Source organism: Salvia hispanica, chromosome 1 (assembly GCF_023119035.1).
Source record: "Salvia hispanica cultivar TCC Black 2014 chromosome 1, UniMelb_Shisp_WGS_1.0, whole genome shotgun sequence".
Taxonomy (NCBI): Eukaryota; Viridiplantae; Streptophyta; class Magnoliopsida; order Lamiales; family Lamiaceae; genus Salvia; species Salvia hispanica.
In genome coordinates, this window is record NC_062965.1 from 48105235 (window position 1) to 48129912 (window position 24678).

The window sequence follows — 24678 nt, forward strand, 5'->3', positions numbered from 1 at the left end:
ATACGACGTCGTACCAACGAAATACTCTAATCTGGGCCTTCATTCCTAACTACAGCCTGTTTATGTTTTGGGCCTTCATTCAGTTGGGCTTTATGGATTGGTAATTCTATAAATTAAAATAATATGAACTTACTAATCAATATTTTATATTCTTATTCATAAATTCTTTGATGTATTGACACGACAATATTGAAAATGGGAATACAAATTGTTATATCAAATCTAAATTGAGGGTGCATATAGCAACGCATTCCACACAACTCAAAATGAGTGTCAACCAAAACACCAAATGATATATAAAAGAAAGTTAATATACATGCATGAATAGTAGTGGAAAGCAATAGACGAATAGTCTATGTTGAATAAGATGAGACTGCACAAACTATGTTTATCCAAATCAGACCTAAGCAAACCAACTAGGCTTCAAACATCAACCATGGAGAGTGTTCTAGCAACCGCAAAGCCGGCTCTTCTCTCCTCGAACGAGTACTCGATTTGTTCAGTTGCACGAACACCAGGCGTGAAAGGGGTTTTAGCGGTTCGCATAGCACTCGACGCTGTTTGAGGAGTGGCTGGCACTGGGATTGGCATTGCCTTTGGTGTTCTGTTCTCATCATTTGCAGAATAATACCTCTTCGTTGGCGTTGCTGCAGCTGGAGTTTTGTAACCACCAAGCTCAGCATCTTGAAGCACCGCGTTCTTCGTGTTCTGGTCCTCCTGCTGAAGAATGACATTGGAGCATAATGAAGAGAGGGGGGAGAGGGCCTTCCTCAATCTTGCTGATCCACTCTGATGTGAGATTGATGCATTGCTCGAATGCTGTTTAACCGCGCCATTGTGCGTGTTTTTCTTGCCTGTGTGGTAGAGAGTAATCAGCACATATATGTACAGTCTGTTCATAAAGAGTTTGTGAAAGAACTTTACCAGAAGAGAGAGCTGCAAGGCCAGCATGGTGATGGTTGTTGTTCAAAGTCTGGCGTTTCACAGGATTTTTCTTGTGAAGGCTACGCGAAGAGGGAGTAGCTTTATCAAGTGCAGTTTGGAGCGCGGCTCCTCCTAATGAAAACCTCTTACTAGCTGGACCTCCAGTTGAAGGTCTTAAACTCTTGGCACCGCTCTTGGATGGACTAGGCTTTGAACCATAGATTGCTTCTTGCTCAGCCATCAACTGTCCCTGCAGCTTCTTCTGATCCTACACATGACCCATCAAGTGTATTAATATACTATATCACTACCAAAGAATCCCACACAGGTTCATGCTCAACAATGTATTAAGCATACCTTCTGAATTTGACGCTCTTGTTCTTTCAAGAGCTTTATTTCGGTGTACTGATCAATCATGGAAATTAGACCAACCTAGATCACAAAATTAAAATTAAAATTAAAATTATGTAACATGTTATCATGGCTGTTGAATCCAACAGGAACAAGGATCTCATAAACTAAGAGGAATGCTTACACCATCGTACAGGAACTCTGTGTTTCTTTCTTTCTCCCAAGCTTTTAACTTTGACTTCAGAGTGTCTACCATTCCTTTGATACCAAGATATACAAGTGACTACGATATAAGTATTTCAGTTTGCTTTATTATTATGATGAAGGGTGAGCATTTGTACCTGGAATTTTATTTACAAGCACACGAGCCTTCTCAGCACGTTTAAGCATAAGATGTGCACCTCGCCCAGCATTGTAACGATTGTCATCCTATTTAGTAATACCGTTAGAAATATCTTTAGGAGGGAGCATATTTATATACTGAAACAAAATTAAGGAAACATATACAACAATATGACTAACCCTGTTGTATTCTTCTAGCCAGCATTCTTCTTCGCATGCAAGCAACCATTTCTGGACCTTTTCAAGAATCTCTTTTCTACTGAAAGCTTCCTCTTTAACCTTGGAAATTTGTGCCTCTAATTCTTCAAGTAGATAGGATGCACTGATAGCCCCTGCATAATTGAGAGAATAAGGGAGATGAGAATGGCCATTTATCACCTACTCCTACTATTCTTTTCAATGTATTGCCTCAGTTTACATTGTATGCCTCTTATTTAATTTTCTTATTAAACAGACCAAAAGGAAAAAACAAAATAACCCGTTAGCAAGTGAGTTTAGCAGAAAGGAGCTATACCTGACTCGATAGATTCTATAGAGAGATCTTTTATAGATTGTTCTTCAACAACCATGTGTGATTTCAGACATATTTCCTCCAAAATCAATCTCTTTTTCATAAGTACTTCTTTAATTTTACTTGTTTTCATTTCTTGCAGCCTCAAAACTTCTGCCTCAGCCTATGGACAAGAAATGTTAGTATGTACAGCACTGCCAATCATAGGGAAAAAACATGGTGCCTTCTAGATACCGCTAAACAATATGAAAGGGAGAGAGAAAGAGTACATCATTGATTATCTCTAAAGACAGGCTGTTGGGCTCAGTTAATTCATTTTCTGCAGCTGCGATGGTAAGTGTTACATTCTGGAACATTTGTTGCTCCTCAACTGGTGTATCCATCATAGTCCAGAGTTCTACCATGGTCATTGCAAGATCTTGAAGCTGAAAATGCAACCAATATGAGAGATGATAAATTGCTAGAAAGAAAGTTGACTTGAAACTAAGCATACCCTTTGCATGCGCTGCAACTTAACATTCTTAAGCCTAGATATGACAGTAGATAAACCCTGTATCGTATCTGCACTTATGCTTTTCTTTTCACATGTGTTGTCCAGAGACGGATGAACACTGCAAATTGTCGATTTGAAGTCCATCCCAAGCACCGCGCATAGAGCATTAGCAATATTCAATAGATGAAGCAGCTGTTCTCTGCGTTCATCCTGTGCAATGCACATAAATTACGTGAACTCAATAAGAAAAGGAAGTCGGTGTCAACTCTCTGCTAAAGCAGAGGGCTCCCAGACACAATGAGATAGATTTATATGCTTCTAAACAAGATCAAGAGGTGTAGTGGTATTTTCTGTATTGTTGTAAACTTCAAATATCATCATTTCATAATGTCATCTCTTAACAACTCTATTATTTAAGAGGCAATTAGCTCTAACGTCAACATAAGAAAAAGTGAAGAAGGAGAACAGTACCTTTTCTTTTTGCAACAAAAGCAACTGAGTACGTAAGTCATCCAACTTTTTTATAGACAAATCACTCTCATCAACAGATATTTCAACAAGACTTGTTTCCGTTGAGCCAGCAAGCTCTATAGAGATGCTATTAATTTGTTTCAGAACCTCTGAAAATTGGCTCTTCCTCTCATTTCTTTTCTCTCTCATATCCTCCAGTTGGGGCATAATTGTCTCAAGCTCTTGCTTCAGGCTCCCAGAACTCTGTTTAAAACAGCAAAGTCACTATTTATAAAAGCATATTAAGTATCTAAAACCTCTCAATTTTATGTACTGAAGGCTTTAAGTTGGCTTCTTTTTTTCCTTATACTACTCTGTGCACTTTCACCTTCTTTATATGAGGTGGTCGGTCTCCCAATGCAGCGCTAATGTCCGCAAGCTGGGCTTCAGCATCAGCAACTGTCTGTCTCAGCTGAGCTCTTGAACGGTTTGCATGATCCACTTTCCTTCTATATGCATCTAGACATTCTTGTTCAAGTTCAAAAAGCATTATGTCCCTATCATTATCAGCCTCTCCAACTTCATCCCATATTTTCTGATCACAGTAACCATTTCAAAACAAATATTTTTGTATGTCAGGTAACAAAGTTTCAACAATCCCTATCTGTTACAGAAAGACAAGAAAACATTTTCTGAGATCACCTGTAGCTCTAACAAAAGAGAACCGCAAGTCGTTTCCATTTTCAAACCTTGATCGGTATGCTGGCCGTACACTCCAAGCCTGATGTGCCAATAATCCCACAACAGAAGTAATAGGTTAGAAAAAAATATATATAGCCCCAAATAACAGCTAAAACCCTTAATCAGGGAGAATGAAAATTGAATTAGTGACTCCAACAACCGAAAATTTAGTGTCAAAATTATAGGAAGATATAACATGCAATTTCTATCCGATTACTGTACAAATAGTATATACTAACACATGATCAAATAGTCATCAACCGTTCGAAACAAACAAACAAAACATGGATAAATTTAGAAAAAGCTAAGAAACATGTCACTGTAACTCATCTGATAGATCAATTCTCCACAAATAATAACACCACGACACATAATTCAAGTTTCAAGACGCATATCAAACAATACTCTACACAAAAGAAAATAAAGAAAAAAACCATATCCTCCGAATCAACCAAAAGTTCCAAAAACACGAAATTTCCACGTCATCGCCATCATCAAGAGCAATCACACCACTCCACATTAGGAAATTATACATGTAACTCCTCCGTTCAACTGATCGTCTCAAAAAGAAAATAACAGAAAAACAAAATGACAAAACGGCAAACCTCAACTCGAAAACGGTTGATCGCAGTTGCAATTCCGGAATAACGCTCCGAACTCGTGGCGGATTGAGCAGAAGATTATCCCTCAAGCGTATATTTCGTGTGTAGATTGCAGAATAGGAACTGTGGAAATGTAAAGAGAAATACGTAAGGTTTGTATTTGAATAAAAAAAAAGTATTGAGAGGGAAAATGATACGAAATTGAAATCGTTATTTTTCTTATCTTTTATCCTTTTTTAACGGAGAAAGGTAATTTGAAATTTGAAACAAGATTTAATTTGGATGAATTTTAAACTTTCGAAATTTCGAATTAATCTCTGCTTTTATGCTTCTTTTCTTTTGTGTTTAGGTTATCAAATTTTTATTTACTTTTTCTTTTTAAAACTATCTTTGAACAATGAAAAAAAAAGAAGAAAAACGAATATATCACATCACACATTCGCAACTTTATTAGGATTATTACTATTGATTAGAAATTCAAAAACAGCCAAATTAATGGAGTATAAAATTTTATAAGTAAGCAGATTAAAATCCAATTGTAAAAATTATAAACTTAGATCGAGCAAATTGGTTCTAAATAGTTGACGAATATAGAGAAAGAATTTTGTGTTTGGCATACTTTTCTATCACTTCCAAGAAGGGATAAACGGTTCTCAATTTTGCGCAAAATTTTATTTTTGTTAATTCAATCATTTTAGCTAGTACAAAAAAATATACTACTATTTTTATTTTGCAAATATATTTTCTAAAGTAAATAAATATTTTTTATTTATTTTCTCTCACATATAAAAACCACATTTTTATTTTTGAAAAATTCAAAAATATGAGAATGTAAGTAACTGGAGAATTAAAATAAAAATGCAAAAATATGGTGATGTCGCATATGATGGATTGATGATGCGACACATAATATATGAATGGTAATGTTTATTAGATGCCATGAGTATCAAACATGTTATGAACATAAAACACCAATCTTTGTATACATATATTATGTGAACAAAGCATTATATTTAGCATAAAAAGCTATCACACAATTAGTTCATAATAAAATTTCACCTCCAATCACTTAAAAATTCAACCTATGCATCTTTTCGTATTCATTCTAATACTGTAATAAATTTTTATATGTTGCAGTATTGTTTAAGGGAGAACCAGCAACTACAAAAGAAGAAGAATACATATACAACACATTCAGCCGAACAATATTCTTGAAAGAAATGCTTATACTAAAGTTGATGGGATGCCCCAAGGACATGCAATAGTGCAACACAAAAGCGACACTTAGAGACCCAAGCAGCAAGCTACCTAAATGGGAGAAAAATAAATGTAATATCGTGTGGGCCAATGACACACATATAAGAATAGATACTACACTTGATCTTAGCCAAAAGGCCGAGAAAGGTATGAGTTTTCCATCGACTGGCCCATGCTTTTATTACATCGCATTATAGTGCGATTGGATTATAAACTCTCCAAAATAAAATTCCACTACAGCAAGAAATTAAGAATCCTGAATTTTAACGGAGCCATCTTGCTTGGAATTGTGAGACTTGACTGCAGCAGCTGGTCTGTAGTTTTTGTTTCCCACATAACTAGACTTCTTGGCTCTTAATCTATTGCCATGACTGCCCTTCTCTTCTCGAGTGATTGTGTGTGTGTTTCTCTGCATTTGCTCTGAATGCAAGTTGTTTTTCCAAGATGAATACCAGCTCCTGAGACTTAGCCATCTGCAGAGTCACATATTTATTTTCATGGTGAGGAGAAAACAACTAAGAAAAGTTGAAAAAACAAACATGACCATATATAACTCACTGAGATCTCTTATTACTTGTATACAACTTGCGCTCTCTTGTTCCAAGCTGGTTGAGAGGCTACCAGACCAAACACTCAGGCCCTTCTTGGTAAGATTGAATGAAATGAGAGAGGGATGGAATGTATTCATTCCACCACATGTGCATTCCATTCCATTATACCAAGAAAACTGGAAGTAGAAATCACCATTCCATTCTAGAGAGGCAACTCAGTTGTATATATAAACAAAACCTGCCTCCTTTCAGGTTAATCCCAATTCTTATCTGGGAGCTGCTAATTCTCAAACTTGTGCCTGTTCACCACCCTGCAGCCACAGGTGGAGTCTGCTCTTGGATACAATGATCACATACTTGGGACTTCATTGAACTATCAACGTAACAGTAGCACATAAATAAACAACTCAAAGAGAGATTCCCATTTAGTACATACTAAACATTTCAAGAATTCAGGACATAGAAGTAAGAAAAGGAAAAGAGAAAAGGGAGATTAAGATAGCTTCCAATGCAAATATTAGCATACCAGATATTATAACATAAATAATCACAAAGAGAAATAACATAAACTTAAGGACCATCTTCCAGTTCAGTCTTAATAATGCATTGAAAAACAGAGTATATCTGGAGCTAAACCTATTGTTTGAAAATGGGGTACTCAAGCATCCTATACATGATGATAATCATGGAGAGGCAACATCCATCACAGGGATTGTTGAGTCCACTTTTATGCAAGAGCAATGTCACATATTCACCTGCAGGGACACTAGTATATCAAATAACACAAACAAAATTATGTGAATTACTTTGTCAATGTTATTAGCATTTACGTTATGCAGAGTAAATACATGAAATTGACATAGCTCATTCATGATTCTCGTTCAATGAATAACATGTCATACACCCGATGAGCACTCAAATGCCAAGATATGACAGCTTATATGGATTATATAAGGTGGGTGTGCATGCCTAAGGTCATAAAATCTGCCCTTAAACGTAAGGAGCCATAAAACAAGATTTTCACATCTACAAAAGGATGACTATATCATTTGCATTTACAACGTTCGGCTCAAACATATTTTGTTGGCTTGTAGACATCACTCTCACTGGCCATTGTCTATCCTATATTACGTCAAACCCAGCATTTACCTCATTAACAGCAAATCTCATCAATATATAAATCTTAAGTATGTGAACAAATAGATTCATATGCATTCTTACATCTTTCATGCTAAAACATAAAGCAGCAGCTTGTACCTGTAGATACCCAGCATGTTATGTATGTAAGAATTCACCTTCTTAAGCCTCCACAGGCTGAAATGCCACCACAGGATGAACAAGAAATAATAGAAAACGATCAGACAGTAAAAATAGGGATAGAATCAGAGAAGATAAATCATAAACATTTGCCCAATGCCAACTCATCAAACAGTGTCTCAAATATTCCTAATATTGACAAGATTTATGATTAATATCCCATTGCCAACAAAAAATATTAGTAAGAATTTCAAGAATCCAATCTTACTAAATTCATCAAATGGAAAATGATGCTATTAATTCCTTGACCTCTAATAAAATTTCTTGGATATTATCATAAGGCCTTAAATCTCTGGCATCAAAGGCAACAGTAATTTTTAAAAAGCTGTAGTCTTATCCTCACTTCACCACTAGCAAGCTCAGGCCCATAACGACAGAAAAATAGCAAAATTCTGCAAATTAAATGTTTCTTAAAGAAAAACTATTCATTAAGAGATAAGCCTATGACCACACTTCAGCATAGAATTATACCTTACAATATACGCCAAATGATATCTGATGCATGTATTAATAGCTTGGGGATGCTCAACAAATACGTCGATATCAAATCACATTGATAATTTGATAGGTTTAAAAAGTAAACCAGCCCCAATTAAATAGTTTCCTGACTTTATACTTAGTTAACTGAGCAGTAAAATCTAAGCCAAACAAGGATGTAGACAGTTCAGTCACTCACAATCATTTATCACATACTATCAAAATCCGCAGCAGAATAAATTAATTATAATAGTTAAGCAAAGATAAATAGCATAAGTACAGGTAGGCCCTTGGTATAGATTTGAGGACCTCATTACAAAGACATGAGATTTTTCTTTTAATGTTTCACAGAATATTTCTTTCTTGAATAAAGCTTCTTTCCATCTGTTTATATAAAAACTTATTTCCATACAATTAACCTGCAACGAGAAACCAATTTACACAGCCTCAGTCATGATGGTCAAGCCAACAAATGATAGCTTAAGGTAATGTGGGCTGATTGGCATGCAAACAATTACAAATATAGCAGAGAAAAGCAAGAGTTTTCATGGTTACAAAATAAGGAAGGAACTATAACAATATAATAATAAGAGACGGCAAATGAGCTTGGAAAATCAGATACAACTTCATTAAAATCTTTGTATCTCAACTCTAGCCAGCAGAGTCTCAATCAAGAGCAAAAGGTCATATTATTGGACCAGAAAGCATGAAATCAGCCTATCATATTACGAGCAGGAAATATTGGAGTTTCTTTATCAAGTACACTAGTAATCAGATACAAAATACAATGCACAATACACAATATACAAAATGGCCATGAGCACTAGTTCTACTCCCAGAACCTTAGGCACATCAATGACATCATAAACAACAACAAAGTTGGGGAAAAAGTGGTACAGGGAACCAAAAACTGAAAGAAATGTAAATGTAGATATAAGCATCCCAATTGGGTTAAAAAAGAGAGTTATATAGTTGTCTGCTATAATTAACATCATATTTAAGGCTCCTACCGAACCACCATAAGTGTTATAGCTGGATTTGACACTCAAGCCATCATATCATAATTCATAACTATATACCATGTAAATAAATACAGGCAATTATGAATAATATTAAATGACTAACTATAAATACTTGACAACCATTAACTCCAACTTACTGGTAAAAGAAGAATATGAGGCTATAAGCAATACACAAGAACTGAACAGCATAAACAGTTAAAGCTGAATGGTCTGACTTCCACATGCACAGAGCATATGATTATCAAATCAATGTTGAATAAAAATTAGAAAATGTCAGCACAGAGCATATTAAAGTATATTCAGAAAAGCCCAAATGGCTATACTTTACAAATTACATGCATTACAAACACCTAAGAGGCTGTTAATGTTATTGTGAGAGGCTGAGAGCTTTCAAGCTGTGTACTTAAATGTACAAGTACAACCCACTTCCAACAGTGTTTTAAGGTGAGTAATACCAAAAAAAAAAAAAAACTCAGAATTTGGTTAGAGTGGGTTCACCAAGATGAATAGTTTCTACACGATCTCCCATCTCCCCATGTCTGAATCCACCATCTTCACAGTCCGCACCGGGGTCCAGTCCACAAGGAGAATCAAACCATTTAGGATTTTCGGGGTAGAATGCATCTACCTGTATACCAGCAAGACCCACATTTGTATCCATTGCTTCATCGTGCCTCAAGGGCTTGGTCAGTTTAGGGTTACTGCAGCCAAGAATTCCCTTCTGATCAAAGTCACCACATTTCAACCACTTCTCCTCTTTACAAGTCTCACCAAGAAGATCCTTCTCATTCCTGCATTCTGTCCTCATCCGATCCCAGGAAGCAACCTCACCAAGCGTTCTCCCAAAGCTGTCCTCGTCATCTTCTAATACATCTGCATCCTTACCATCACCATAGATCCTAGTGTGGTGGTCATCAACCCAATCTGGCAAATCATGCTCCACCACCAACACATCATCCAGATGCTGATGCTGCTTCTCTGACAGCAACCCAACAGACTTGGATCCATCATCTGCAACGTTTCTAAGCCTATTGGCCATATCAAAGAGTTCACGAGACACAGACCCCAACAATGAAGGTGGGATTTTTCCAAGCCTACCCTCGAGCAACCCCAATTCATTCCTCAGTTCCTGCACCTGCTGCAAAACTGAATGTTGCAAGTCTCCAGAATCCTTCCCTAAGAACCCAAAACTCTCACTTTCCCCATCCTCAGCCATCCCGTATACATTATCTTGATCCATCAAAAGACCCCCTTTATGCCCCACCATTCGATGCATAATCCTAGCATTTCCATCCAAGGGCCCAGGCTCATGCCCTGAATGCACCGCATAAAGCTTAAAGACAGCTGTCCCCTCTTCCTCATAGACAAATGTCTTATCCTTCTCATTATAATTTGATATTGGAACTATCGCCCTGATACGAAAGCCACACCCACACCGCTTGGATGTATACGGCTCTCTCTTCAGCATACGCGATTTCTTCGAGGAAGCTGGCTCTCCTGCTCTATGACACGCGTAATCCTTGACCTCTGCCATAAATGGCTTATACCTAATATATTTCTGACGTATGCACAATACAACCTTATGCTTGGCAGCCAGTTGTTGCAATTGTAATGGAACTTCCTTGGCGGGCACATCAAAAGATTCCGTGTATTCAAACCTTCGCCTCTTAGACCTCGGAGCACACCCAGACGACTCGTCCGAGCAAATGGGGCAAGCAGCCACACATGTCCTAATGTAACTCTCAGGAATGCCATAGAATTTTGCCCCTACAGTCCACAGCTGCTTAATTCTCTCTATAGTTTCTTTCAACCCCAAGTGTTTGAAGTCCGCATCACTATGAAATGACATAACTATGTCCTGCCACTGATCAACATGCGAAACATACTGACTTGTATTGTTCTTGAAACAGAGAAAATGGCTACTGTTACCGGTTATGCTAGAAGCGGACTCCGACACGTGGACATTGAGCTTGTCCTGAATGCGCTTCCACGCCGTGAGATAGGCTGTGTCCTCGTTCCGATCCTTCCACACCGAGCGCCAGCTGGAGAGCACAGGAGGCGGAGTCGCGGCCCGGATCTCCTCCGGCGTGGCCAATCGGCCCTCAATCAAGCACTGAATCATGAGAGCATGCGATTCCTTGTTAAAGGTGTAGAATTGGGAGGAAATATGCGGCTCGGGGCTAATGCAAAACGAAGTCTGGCTCATCGGCCGCTTGTTGTGGTTGATTGAGGGGGGATTTGGTAAATTAGGGTTCGGAAATTGAACGGCGCCGTTGGATTGGGGGAGGGGGATTTCGGCGTCGGAGGAGGAGTGGCTTCCGCCGTCTTCGTCGTCGTCGTCGCGGAAGAGGTCGATTTCGGCGAGGGAGAAGGCGTCGTCGTCGATTGAGGGCTGGGATTGAGGGTCCATGAAGTGGTGGTGGTGGTGCGGCGATGGGGCCAAGTGGTGGAAGAGATCTTCCTCAATTTTGCTTGGATTCATTTGGGAGGAAGGGAAGGAATTGAAGTAGGAGTAGTAGTTACAGTAGTAGAGTTTTTGTCAATGGAAGCTTTGTAGTCAGTGATTCTGACATAAAAAGAGATCAAGTGTTTTCAGTTTTTCCCTCTCTCCTCTCTCGCTCTATATATATCGATTTATTGGGACAGGATGAATTAGTGTTCTCGGTTTTGACTTTTGTCTAACCTAATTAATTAATTTTAACCAATTTTAATTATTTTTATTGTATGAATCATGGTGAAAGTTTTGTATCACAAAAATTACCAAAATAATTCATAGGGTAATTTTATTGTGTCACAAAAATTATCATTTATTGTAATCTGGTCCTACTTGAATAATTTGCATTATTATTCAAATCGCATTACATGATCAATTACTTTGAATAATTTCATAATAGTAGCCACACTATGATCAATTATAGATTTAGTCTATAGATATTATTTGTGATGACCAACTAACAAACATAATGCAAAATCAATACTTTGAATATCTTATTTGCAGCGGCTAATTTAATCTGAACATTTTTTTATAATTCAAAATCTAGAAAATACAACAACACATCAAATGCTAATCTAAACCGAAAAAAGAAGGCAATAAAAAATCTAAGCCAGAGAGAAAGAAATAAAAACTAATCAATAAAAATCACGCAGCTAGCAGCCAAGAACATCAACCAAGAGCTATCGAAACTGAGGCAGACAACAAGCAGAGAGGACGAGAAGAAACAAGCTCTCGCCCAACGCGGTGACCATCTTCTGTGTGTATTCATTTTTTTATAAAAAAAAAGGACTCAAACCATTCAAAGAGTGGTGACCAAAGAAAGGAGTACAAAAGTTAGAACAAATACAAAGCTTCTCAAAAGCAAAGAACTATCACAAAACCAACACACCAAGCACAGTCTAACAGCCCTAACAAAAAACCAAGTCCAAAAGAAACACTCGACAACCAAAAATCTACAAACCGGAAACAGTCAATCACAACAAAGATGGATGATAGCCACAACTCACCAGGCATACAAAGAACGATCTGGTAGGTCATCTCCGTGTTAACCATCCAATGAGATTTGTCACTTCAGTAGTGTCCTGACCATCTTTTAATTTCAGGTAAGTCTTCGCATACTTGCTTGGGTGAAAAAGGAAAATTCAAACACCATACTTCTAATTTCTGTGTGAACTCGTTGCCATTGCCCACATTCTTATATCATTTTTTGTGTGAACTCGTTGTCATTGCCCACATTCTTATATCATCAAAAATGTTCATAACTTGAAATGATAGGCTAGTGTACTTGTCATTTTTTTGTTTTTGGTTCTTATTCTTCCAGGCTAGTGTATACTTACAATTTCTTTTTGGTTCTTATTCTTTAGGGCTAGTGTATACTTGTATCAACAAATACAAAGCGTACAAAATGAATAAATTTGTACCTCTCTTTGTGGCACTAAGAATGGTCTATTTTACAGTGTCAATTTATAATTTTCTTTGTAGAATTATTTTGAACAATTTTTTTTAAAAAATTATAAACTAAAATGAAAGTTTCAATTAAATTAGTCAAATAGCAAGTAAATAAAGGTAGCTCGAAACCAAATAAATTGACTCGACTCAAAATGAGTAGGTTGGCCGGATTAACATCCCTGTGCACACATGTGTTTAGACTCGTAAGAAACCTTTCAAAGAAATTTTTTCTCATAATTATGTCTTAGGATAACATTAATCAACTAATAGGCACTATGGTATATTATCATCATATTATTGCAAGACACCAAATTTTTAGTAGGCCTTTCATAATTGGTGTCTGGGCTCAACTTAGTTTCTGACTTGAGTACATGTTTTATGCAGCGGAAGCCCACTATAACAACTCAAAGCAACTCCCCAATTATATATAGTGATGTCAATGCGAACTCATATATTAACTGAACAGTCTAACAATTTATGAATTTAATATGATTATAATTGCAAATTTATAATTAAAAAATCATAAGTCAAATAGTTTAAAATTTTCCCATCATGGAATTAGAGCCTATGTAATGCATTCAGCAGTGTAAATTATTTCAATTGAGTGATTGAAAATGTTATTGTAAGTACAATAACTGAGGACTCTTAATTTGAACTTTTATTTATATGTATATTTGTTAATTATTCATATATCAAATTTCTATATTACGATATATATTGGTCCTTAAATAATTTGCATCGGTAAAGTATTTAGAAAATGAAAAAAAACACCTCGAATTAACTTTAAAAGCGTTCTTAGCTGTATTATTTTTTGTGGTGACTCCATCCGTTTGTCATTAGGAGTCTCATTTATTGACGGCACAAAATTTAAGAAGTGCTTATAAAAGCGAGTGAAAAAAAGTTACTAGTAGAAAATGAATTTCACTTATTTATATTAATTTAAAAATGAAATGTGAATGGATGTAAACCATATTACAATTTATAGTTATATTAATTGAAATTCTTATTTATGGACAAACTAAAATAAAAAAACATGACTTCTATTAACAGTACTCCGTATTACTGCAATAAAGAAAATCAAATTAGAGATAGTCCCTATCATCCACTGGGCCGAAGAGAGAGCTTGTACCGGGCCGAAAATCAATCTTCTGAAAAAGACAGCCCAATTTGATTAAAAATTGTGTAATGTGATATAAGCATATATATAATCCCTACTTCATAATACATGTGGACCCATATATGATAATATTAAAAAAAGTTATGACATATTATGGCAAATAAACCAGATTCAGAGGTAACTGAACTTGTATGATTAATCTTTATGTATATATATTGATTAATACATCCAATATTTGATGCATGATCTCACCGAACTAAAAATGTCGTATTAATTGAAGACTTAAAAATGATGAATGCCTATGCTCATGATTTATCACTTCTTTTTTACAAAATTTTATGAAGTTGGTGACAGATTAAAAAAAGTAAAATTCGAGAGTTAGATATTTCCTTCGCTGCATTCATCAAGATATTGTTCAATTAGTAATCTCACATCTACTTCTTTGTAGCTTTGAGCAACTCTAACAAGCTCATAGTTTCAAGCTTAAAGTTATAGAATTAGAATTGAATAAGTCCAATTCAGTTTCAAGTATTCTTCAATACACTTAGACATCGGTAACAAATCATGCTCACTTTAAACGATGGCCGATGACCTTTGTAGCTCATTCCAACCACTAACCGATAATGAAATGTAACTCAATTGGTAAGACGCTTCTCCTTTAACTTATAGGTCGGGGGTTCGAATCATCACGAGAATAGATGGAAAACCATTATTAACCCTAAAAAAAATCCTCCAACCACTAACCATCAACAACAATACACTCTTTTAATCAATAGTACAAAATTTCTTTCCCTCTCAAAACTCTTATCATTTTTATACAAAACAAAATGAGTATGAGGGGGAAAAAAGAAAACCTTCGTGAAAAAGGCAAAATTCATACTCCAACAAAATTATCCGCTGTTAGAATCCCTATGAAAAACAATTCACGGTATATCGAAACAATATTGATGTTGGAAATAGAAATGAAAACAACAAATTAGAATCAAACCTCATACAGAAACTCATAAACTAAAACGTAATATTGAAATATTGCAATACTAAACTATACAAGAACCGATTATGTATATTCACATTTTCAATTATTAATTTCGCAATACTAAAGTATACAAGAGTAGATTAAATTGGAATTTCAATTTCGATTTCGATTTCGATTCTCTTGAAAAAGCATAAATTTTACATTTTCAATCTCTAAAAATGCGAGTCTATATATAGATGTGTGTGTATATGTACACACGTGTAAACACTCGCACACACGCTATTAGTTGTATATTCACACAAAGCAATTTAAGAAATGTGATTCATTCACTTAATTCTGTTACGTGCGGCATCACCGAATCTGACGTGGCACCTAACCTTCTAAAATAAAACCACAGCTGGCATCTTAGGGTTCCATTAACGCTGAACTGTCTTCTACTTTAATTTGACTGCATTTACTTTTATTTTTTATGTTTTTTATAATCATAAAATAAAATATGTAATTGAAATATTGCATGAAGCACGGACCCAAAACTGCCAAAACAATTTCATATATAGCTAGGTTCTTTATATCTATATTAGTGCACTCTTTTTAATTGCTACTGCCTCCGTCTCCTAAAATATTGACACACTTTGACCTGACATTAAGAAATGTAATGAAAAGTAAGTTGAAAAAGTTAGTGGGATGTGGATCATATTTTTAAAGTATTAGTTTTATAATAAAATATGAGTAGGAATGAGTTAGTGGAATATAAGATAAAAGTGAAGTGTGCCAAACTTTCAGAGACGGACTGAAATGGTAAACTGTGTCAAACTTTCAGGGACGGAGGTAGTAAATAATTGAAATTGGGAGTAAAAATCCCTAATAGCTAGTAAGACTAATGGTACAAGTTTGTTTAATTTTATCAAGTTCCAAAATTTATGTTTAAGCTTAATTAGCGATCACGACTAAATTGAGTTTAAATGACTTGAGCTTGAATATTTTCAATATGGACAAATATACATGATCAAACTAAGCACGAACAAATTCTTAGATAAATATTAATTAATTGAAGTTCTAGTTCGTGAAAGTGAGTGTTTGTGATTATCAATTTATCACTATCATTTTATAATCTTCAATTTCCTCATTTATAAGTTGGTAAAGCAGCGCTGTCAACTTGTCAATTGAAATTGGATAAAAGTAGTTAGGATTATGACAACCAAATATAGTGCTTTATAATTAACACATAATCTATCATGTCCAAAACACTTATGCAGGGTGTGCTATTTTATTTTTTATGAATCTAAGCTGAAAGTGAGATCATTAGATGAATTTGTCCCAAATACGGATTAACTATAAGTGTGTGAATGAAATCCAACAATTTTAATCTCGATTGAAATAAATAATCCATTTTAATTCTGATCATTTTCATTAGGTTGTTTTGAGAAATCCGTAAGCCGCAGGATCAAAATATATATATTTGGATTTTTTAGTAGAAAAAGCAATGTGGCGATCTCGAGTCGGAGAGGATTGAGATTATATTAATATTTGTTCATTTATTATTTTGGTGCGTATAATGAGAAAACTATAAAATACACTCCATTATTGTTTAAGGAAAAAAAGGGATTGGTAACTACTATTTCTTAATTAATTTTTTATTTTAGTTCAAAGGGAGAGTGAGCTATACGTGCAAGGTAACTTCTTGGCCTCAATGTAACTTGCTTGGTTGGTAATTATATGAAATTGAACCTCATCTACAATATTCTCTGTTAAATGAAAAAAAAATAAAATTCTTCTTAAACCTTTAAATACAAAATAACAATAGAAATACATCGAATCATAACTTGTAAAAAATAAAAAAAAAAGTTAAGACTTTGTCGTGTTTAGTTGCGTCATTAAAATAAATTAATAAAAGTTGAGTGCCTTTGTGGATCAAAAGGGCTAAGATTTATAATTATTTAAAATAGTTCGTCTATAATATTATCTGCGGAAATCCATCTACAACCTCTACTAATGTTTTTTGTTGTTATAACATGGTGATTTTACATTATACGTGACATGTGACAACACGAGATTTGAAAGACGTTATGAATTTAAGGGGCATAAGGACACTATTGTCCCCTAATTACATGTAAATATACATACCAATAATATACCATATAGATAGTGTCATAGATACGTAGGGCCGAAAGAAAAGGTATATATTTAGGCAAAATAGACCAGATAAATTAAAGCAGGTAGCTTATGGCATGTTTGCTTCACGCAAGTTTGCTCCATCGCGTGGCTTCAAAGTCTTTTTTTAGTGTTTAAAAACACTCTCTCAATCCAATGAATTCCACCAAACCCTAAAGCCATTAATTATCAAGGAATTAAACCCACTAATATATATACCAACATACAACCAAAAAAAAAGAGAGAGAGAGAGAGATCGATAGCCATGAGAGTTAGTAAATAGCTAATATATTTTTCATTTAATTTATAAAAGATGAGTAGTTCAAATTTTGCTAGTAGTAGCATGTCCGGGAGCGGAGGTGGAGGCGGTGGAAGCAGCAGTGGCGGAGGCGGAGGAGGGCCGTGTGGCGCGTGCAAGTTCTTAAGGAGGAAGTGCGTGACGGGGTGCATATTTGCGCCACATTTCGACTCCGAGCAAGGAGCATCGCATTTTGCGGCCGTGCACAAGGTGTTCGGAGCTAGCAACGTGTCGAAGCTCCTCCTCCACGTCCCGGTGGAGAAGCGGGCCGACGCTGTCATCACCATTTGCTACGAGGCCCAGGCCCGGCTCAGGGACCCCGTCTACGGCTGCGTCTCCCACATCTTTGCCCTTCAACAACAGGTTATTTAATTTAATTTAATTAATTAATTTCTTGGTAATTTTATATGATGGTCTAGATAGCTTCCTTAAAATCTGTCATGTCGGAGATGGACACACAAATTAAATTAATTTTTAGACTTTGAAATCCCTTAGTGGTGCATCAATCTATTAATTTGAATAGAATAGAAATCAAGTTTTGTATATGTGCATTGAGTATGTAGTAAGATTTGAGTTGGCAAATATACTTTTTATACAATTAGTATAACAAGTGTGGACCTGGATGTTACACTTATATGCTTCTCTGAATTCAAGAAAACTCTTTATATATATACAGAGAGATGGTGTAGCTTTCTGTGCCTCAACTTTTGATTGCAAAAATTGTAAGACTAGGCTGGTATTAAGGATTTTGTCTGTGATTTGTGTACAACGTTGGAGGGGGGGGCATGACCCCTAATTGCTGGTTTTTTGGCTCTATTATTTTATTGCAAGAAATTAATACTCCATTTTTCTGTTATTTTTTGTATTCAATTTCACTTCATCATCACCACTTGTATATATATATATATTTATATATACACTCCGAATTGTGTTGAAATCAAAGTGTTAGTAATTTATTTTATACAATTGGTGCTGTGACTGTGAGACAATTTGATGAAGCTTGCTTACACGATTCGCAATTTTGATGTATATGGTTTCAATTATAGCATAAGATTCTCTCGTTATATTTGGATGAAGTAGCATTCTTTTCTTACTGAATCTTATCACTTAAATGTTTATATCTCACCTTAAAAAAAGGTGTATTGTACCGCAAAAGTATATTTCAAATTATGAAAGCAATTTGACATGATCAATAATTATTATTCTTTTTCAGTTTAATGAAACCTAAAACTCTCCATATATTAAAATTATATTGGAAAAGAATTAATTGCATTTTTTGCTTATTTCTTAATCTAGATTATATTATCCTCAAAACTCATATTTGAGGGTATATATACTACTGTACATATTAATTTCGTGACATTAGAAAACGAAAAATAAATGAAGTTGTATTTTGAATAAATTATTGAAAAAAAAGAACGATATAGAATAATTTATATGCAGGCGTGAAAAATTAAAACAAATGCTACAAAGTTACAAAATTTGGTACTGTACAGGTGGTGAATCTGCAAGCAGAAATCTCCTACTTACAAGCCCATCTGGCCACCCTGGAGCTTCCAACTCCGCCGCCTCAGCCGCCGTCGCTACTGGCACCACCACCACCCTTATCCATAGCTGATCTCCCCTCATTTTCAGCAGTTCCAGCAACGTATGATTTGTCATCTCTATTTGATCCAACGGCATGGAATCTCCCTCACCAAAGCGACACATTAACATCTCAGTTTCCGACCCCTCGAGGCGGCGGCGATCTTCAAGAACTGGCTCGTGAGTTTCTGGCTAGACGCGACCCATGTACAAATCAACCTGCTTCGCCTTTGCCACCTCACTCTACCACCTAATTACTAATATTCAATAAATAATTAATGGAATGGAAAATTAACTCTTTTCAGCCATAATATGGAGGAAATTAACTTTTTTCTTCTTCTTTTGCTTTTCGGGAATTGATTGATCGATCATAATTCGGTCTGATTTTGATTTTTTTCTACAGTGAACTCTTTTCTCTGGCAAATTTAATTTCGATCCGGAGATTATTTTTTGTAATTAATGTATCCAGCCTCCAATTTTATGTTTAACTAGTGTAACACTTGTATGATACACAAAACTTTTTATATATTCATATTTATATAAGTTGTAATTTGTATATTGTTTATACTAATAATAATTAGATTTAATAATATACTCCTATGAGTTAATAATAATAGAGAATTTGTAGAGTTTCACATTCTTCTCCACTTTCAGTGAGCACATGTCATTTGTTATAAATTGAATTAATAGTGTCTTACAGTTTGATATCTCATATATATATATATATATATATATATATATATATATATATATATATATATTGTTTTTGACTTTTTAAATCATAATTCGTTAATAAAAAACAATTTTAATTAACAATAGTAATTTTTTAACCTTTCAAATCATGGTCTATTAATAAAAAACAATTTTGATTAATATATAATTTTTCAATTAAAATGGCATTACGTAAATTTCTCCAAAATTCCCCTTTTTATATATTTGTAGATTTTAAAGTAGGGATATACTAATATGCTAACTAATTTTAAAGTGTTAATATACATCCAATCTCGTGTTGCCACGTGGTACAAAGCATGCAGTATTGTAAATATTAAAATTCAATATACATTTGTAGAAGTGATTGATGGATTTTGACAGATTGCATTTTAGTTATAGACGGATTGCATTTTTTATTGTTGAATTTTGCATTTTAGATATAGACTGTTTAATTTGCATTTTATATATAGACGAACGGATTGCATTTATATATATTTTTTATTTTGCATGGTTGACAATTTATGATAAAATGCAAAATTCAACAATATAAAAAATAATTTGCCTATAACTAAAATGCAATATGCGAAAATGCATATACAACTTCATAAATATATATTGAATTTTAATATTTACAATATTGCATTCTCCGTATCACGTGGGAACACGAAATTGAATGTACGTTAACACTCTAAATAAGGATGCGCCCTAATGCTCCCCTATTAAATACTCCATATATTTTAATATTGCAAAGACGTAAAAAAAAGCCAACACGAATATAATTTGTCACGTGATTTGCCTTTATTTTAATTTTTAAATATGTTTAAGCAAATAAATATAATTTGAGCAAATATGTTATCGTATGCATCTGATGAATGATTTATCTGTGGGACTTAATATATTACTGGCCTATTTCTTACATTATGTGGCCCAAATTAAAAGAATGTGCAAACTGAGTTATGGAAATAGATGTCCCTCTTTTGGGCCAAAGTCCAATTGCTAGTATATATTATTGATAAGAGTCTAAATCAATGCAAATAAGAGTCGACAAGAGCATCCACAATGGTCGGCGAGCAACCGGCTAGCCGATTCCCAGCGCTGGCCGGTCCGCTTGCCGCCATTGTAGGCTGGCGATCGGCGAGCGATCGGCCAACACATTTTTTTTTTAAATTAAATTTTCGAAACACTATATATACGCGATTTTCACGTCATTTTCATTCGCACTGCTTGTGTTAACGAGCTATCTGTCTGTCTTAATTTCTGTACAAGAGCAACAATGCAAAATGAGTAACACGGGTAGTAGTAGTGGTAGTAGTGATGAGGAGTACGAACGGCAAATGGACGAAGCATTGGAGGCCTATACGTCCAGTGAGATAGACCGGCTGATACAAAGGGCTTTGCAGTCGGAGGTACCTCGACCTCGACCCGTTGTCCACCGCCGAGCAGTGATTGCTCGGGATCACGTAGCTGCACATCATCGGCTATATGACGACTACTTCGCAGAGTAGCCGCGATTTAACGCCAACCTGTTCAGGAGGCGTTTTAGGATGCGCATGGAGCTGTTTATGCGTATCGTTGACGCTTTGGAGCGTCGATATTTGTGTTTCCGCTTCAGGCACGATGCGGCTGGCAGACCCGGCCACACCCCTATTCAAAAGTGCAACAGTGCGGCAATCAGTCAGTTGGCCTACGGAGGTGCGGCAAACATGTGGGACGAGTACCTCTATATAGGTGAGACGACTGCCCAAGCGCAAAGGTCGGCATTTCGTGAGGGCGTCGTTGAAATAATCGGGGACGAATATCTTCGAAGCCCTAACCCCCAAGACTATCGGATCCGATGCAGATGCACGGGGAGAAGCATGGGTTCCCGGGGATGTTAGGCAGCATATATTGTATGCATTGGGAGTGGAAGAACTGTCCCGCTGCCTGGAAGGGGTTCTACACCACCGGCTACAAGGGAAAGAATCTCACGATAATCCTCGAGGCCGTAGCTAATTACCGGCTGTGGATTTGGCATGCGTATTTTGGGGTAGCCGGGTCGAACAATGACCTAAACGTCCTCAACTCGTCGCCCCTTTTCAACGAGCAGTGCCAGGGCATCGGTCCGGCCATCGGTTTTGTCGCCAACGACAACCGGTATGATATGAGCTACTACTTGGCGGATGGGATATACCCTAGGTGGCCCGTCTTTGTGAAGACGATCAGATGCGCAAATGAGGACAGGAAGGCCTACTTTACGGAATGACAGGAGTCGGCGCGCAAGGACGTGGAGCGCGCATTTGGTGTGTCCAGGCTCGATGGGCGGCAATTAAGGGTCCAACGCGTTTGTGTCATGTCGACTGCATTGCTTCTATAATGTACGCCTGTATTCATGCACAACATGATAGTCGAAGATGAAGGTGTACAACTGACTAGTTGGGCCAATGACGATAAAGCTGGTCCAAGCCACGACGTGGCCGCCCCCAACGTACGACGGGGGGTACCTCACGATGAAATCGGCCGCCTCCAGGCACATGCCGACATGCGCCAAGTGGATGCCCATATTCAACTCCAAAAGGATTTAATTGAAGAGTTGTGGGTGCGGAGGACTGCACGACGATATTTGTTTTTTGTTTTATTATGTATTTTTTTTATTCATGTAAATTTTTTTTGGACGCACTTTTTTTAATTTAAATGAAATTATTGCATTTTCCCGTATATGTGTCGTACATTTAATTCCGTATTTTGTCTTTAATTCTATAAATATAGTTGTTTTTAAATTTTGATTATTGTGGCTAGCCTATGACTAGCCTATTGCTTGTCCAGTTGCTTGTCCTGATGATGTGGCATGAGAAATTTTAGTGTTGATGATGTGGTAGGAGAAGTTTGTGGCTAGCCTATGGCTGACCTAAAACTACTGTGGATGCTCTTAGTGAACCTCTTAGTGAAAGGCACATGGCAAACGTCTCTAACCGTATATATTCAATCTTGTGGGTGCACTCCTTTATCTCCTTCTGTTCCTTTTGAATCTTGACTAGATCTAGTTATTGGACATTGACCAAATTGATAAAAATTAATCCAAATTACCTGGTTTACTACATGTTACGTAGAATATAAGTCATAATACAAATAATTGAATTAAAATATACAATTGGGATCCCTCAGATCTCAATCATCTTGGAATTGATGGAGCAATTGTTAAAATCGGGGTCATAGACGACTTAGGTGTTGGATTTTAGACCGTGGCAACCTCCCACTAACACGCATCTTTCTAATTTTATCAATATTGGTAGTTATATAAATATATTGAGTTGTTAATGAACATTAAAGTAGTCACCAATTACATTAATTTCACTGAGATTTGAGTTATTTTTGCAAATTTGTCTAGATAAATTTCCACAGATTTATAACTTTGATCAAATTTTGGCACGTGAAACTTTAAATAAATAAAAATGAGTATATAATTTAGATTTATTCAACTATTATTCAGGATGAAATTTTTTGGATGAAATTACATGTGATATGCTAGTCGAAAAATAATGGGGTAACTGCTTTTAAAGTCACCAACTTTCCACGAATTCCGGTTTTTTCCACGAACTTTAAAAAGTTCGTGTAATGTCACGAACTTTATTGTCGGTTACCATTTTTCAATGTCAAGTTTTCCAGTCTGATTCAAACTGTTCGTTTCCTATTAAGACAATGTCCAAATTCTTTTATCTTACTATCGTTATCTTCGTCTTTGAATAGCTTCGCGTGGGTACCTTGTACGCCTCAATCGGAACTCGGATGAAGAAGTTATGGCCATTATAATAGTACAAGGTCGCACAAAGGTCGCAACCTTCATCAAATGGTCATAACTTCTTCATCCGAGTTCCGATTGAGGTGTACAAGGTACCCACATGAAGGTATTTCAAAGACGAAGATAACAATAGTAAGATAAAAGAATTTGGACATTGTCTTAATAGGAAACGAACAGTCTGAATCAGACTGGAAAAACTGACATGGAAAAATGACAACCGAGAATAAAGTTCGTGACATTACACGAACTTTTTAAAGTTCGTGAGAAAAACCGGAATTCATGGAAAGTTGGTGACTTTAAAAGCAGTTATCCCAAAAATAATAGTATATGAATGTCACCATTGTGATTTAAACAAAACCATTAATTCATAAAGAATACAACACCATTTAGTTGAAAAATATCAATAATATAATACATACTCCATTCGTCCACGATTACACGTCCATATTTGATAGGACACAAGTTTTTAGAAACGTAGTAGAACGTTGGTGGAAAAATGTTAGTGAAAAGTGGATCATACTTTTATATATTAGTTTTATAATTAAATTTTACTGAGATAAAGTTAGTGGATATCGGGTCCATTACAAAAAATGGTAGATAAATGAGTCATTTATTAATGGACGAATGAAAATGACAAAATTGAACGTTTATTGGTAGACGGAGAGAGTATAAACTATTGTTTTTTTTTGCAATATCATCTTTTTATCGGCTTGAGTTTTAATAAATTGTTTGATTTTAAAAAGAATTTTGAGAAAAAATTAATGGAAAATAAGTCATATTTTTATTTATTGTTTTTAATTTTCATAATAAAAATATGAGTGGGACCAGAAGCTCATTTGCCAAAAATTATGAAAATAAAATAAAACATTTATTGATACGGACAAGAAAAATGAAATATTTAATGACTGACGGTGAGAATAGTAAAATTATTACATTATCGGTCCCATATTAAATGACATTCTAATATTATTCTTTTCATTAGTATATCACATTTTAAATGACATAATTTTAAAAATAGAAATAACACCACTTTAACTCACAAAATAAGTGAAGTCATTTATTCTTGAATCACAATTAGTTTAGGT

At 35.6% G+C, this 24678-nt stretch overlaps 3 protein-coding genes, 1 long non-coding RNA gene and 1 pseudogene across 5 annotated transcripts; 1 reads left to right on the forward strand and 4 right to left on the reverse strand.

The window, feature by feature from the left end:
* Positions 1-267: 267 nt before the first annotated feature.
* On the reverse strand, positions 268-4542 carry LOC125201306 (65-kDa microtubule-associated protein 3-like). Its single transcript, XM_048099365.1, has 13 exons — positions 4418-4542; positions 3774-3852; positions 3460-3666; positions 3093-3335; positions 2622-2831; positions 2398-2553; positions 2132-2291; positions 1798-1949; positions 1617-1704; positions 1460-1533; positions 1282-1356; positions 925-1186; positions 268-854 (listed from the first exon to the last, which is right to left on the reverse strand). Exons 2-13 carry the CDS (start codon positions 3810-3812, stop codon positions 424-426), a joined length of 2097 nt encoding a protein of 698 aa, XP_047955322.1. The 5' UTR covers positions 3813-3852; positions 4418-4542; the 3' UTR covers positions 268-423.
* Positions 4543-5652: 1110 nt separating this feature from the next.
* On the reverse strand, positions 5653-5822 carry LOC125202896 (annotated as a pseudogene).
* LOC125201366 lies at positions 5699-7538 on the reverse strand. 2 transcript variants are annotated; one of them, XR_007172884.1, is made up of 4 exons: positions 7480-7538; positions 6859-6988; positions 6246-6595; positions 5699-6144 (listed from the first exon to the last, which is right to left on the reverse strand). It is a non-coding gene; the product is annotated as an uncharacterized LOC125201366 (long non-coding RNA). The 2 variants fall into 2 exon arrangements; XR_007172883.1 differs by lacking the exon at positions 7480-7538 and having other exon boundaries at positions 6859-7470.
* A 1735-nt stretch (positions 7539-9273) lies between these two features.
* LOC125201365 lies at positions 9274-11645 on the reverse strand. Its single transcript, XM_048099443.1, has one exon. It carries the CDS (start codon positions 11518-11520, stop codon positions 9511-9513), a length of 2010 nt encoding a protein of 669 aa, XP_047955400.1. The 5' UTR covers positions 11521-11645; the 3' UTR covers positions 9274-9510.
* A 5817-nt stretch (positions 11646-17462) lies between these two features.
* On the forward strand, positions 17463-19697 carry LOC125218327 (LOB domain-containing protein 18-like). Its single transcript, XM_048119982.1, has 2 exons — positions 17463-17886; positions 19020-19697. The coding sequence occupies exons 1-2, from the start codon at positions 17539-17541 to the stop codon at positions 19359-19361; spliced, it is 690 nt and encodes a 229-aa protein (XP_047975939.1). The 5' UTR covers positions 17463-17538; the 3' UTR covers positions 19362-19697.
* Positions 19698-24678: the final 4981 nt, after the last annotated feature.

Bases quoted from the DNA above. Each gene is read 5' to 3' on its own strand.
- LOC125201306 (XM_048099365.1), bottom strand. From the start codon at position 3,812: ATGGAAACGACTTGCGGTTCTCTTTTGTTAGAGCTACAG. The intron at 3,336-3,459 runs GTGAAAGTGCAC...TGTTTTAAACAG, and splicing joins GACCACCTCATATAAAGAAG to AGTTCTGGGAGCCTGAAGCA. The intron at 2,292-2,397 runs GTACTCTTTCTC...TCTTGTCCATAG, and splicing joins CTTTAGAGATAATCAATGAT to GCTGAGGCAGAAGTTTTGAG.
- LOC125201365 (XM_048099443.1), bottom strand. From the start codon at position 11,520: ATGAATCCAAGCAAAATTGAGGAAGATCTCTTCCACCACTTGGCCCCA.
- LOC125218327 (XM_048119982.1), top strand. From the start codon at position 17,539: ATGAGTAGTTCAAATTTTGCTAGTAGTAGCATGTCCGGGAGCGGAGGT. The intron at 17,887-19,019 runs GTTATTTAATTT...GGTACTGTACAG, and splicing joins TCTTTGCCCTTCAACAACAG to GTGGTGAATCTGCAAGCAGA.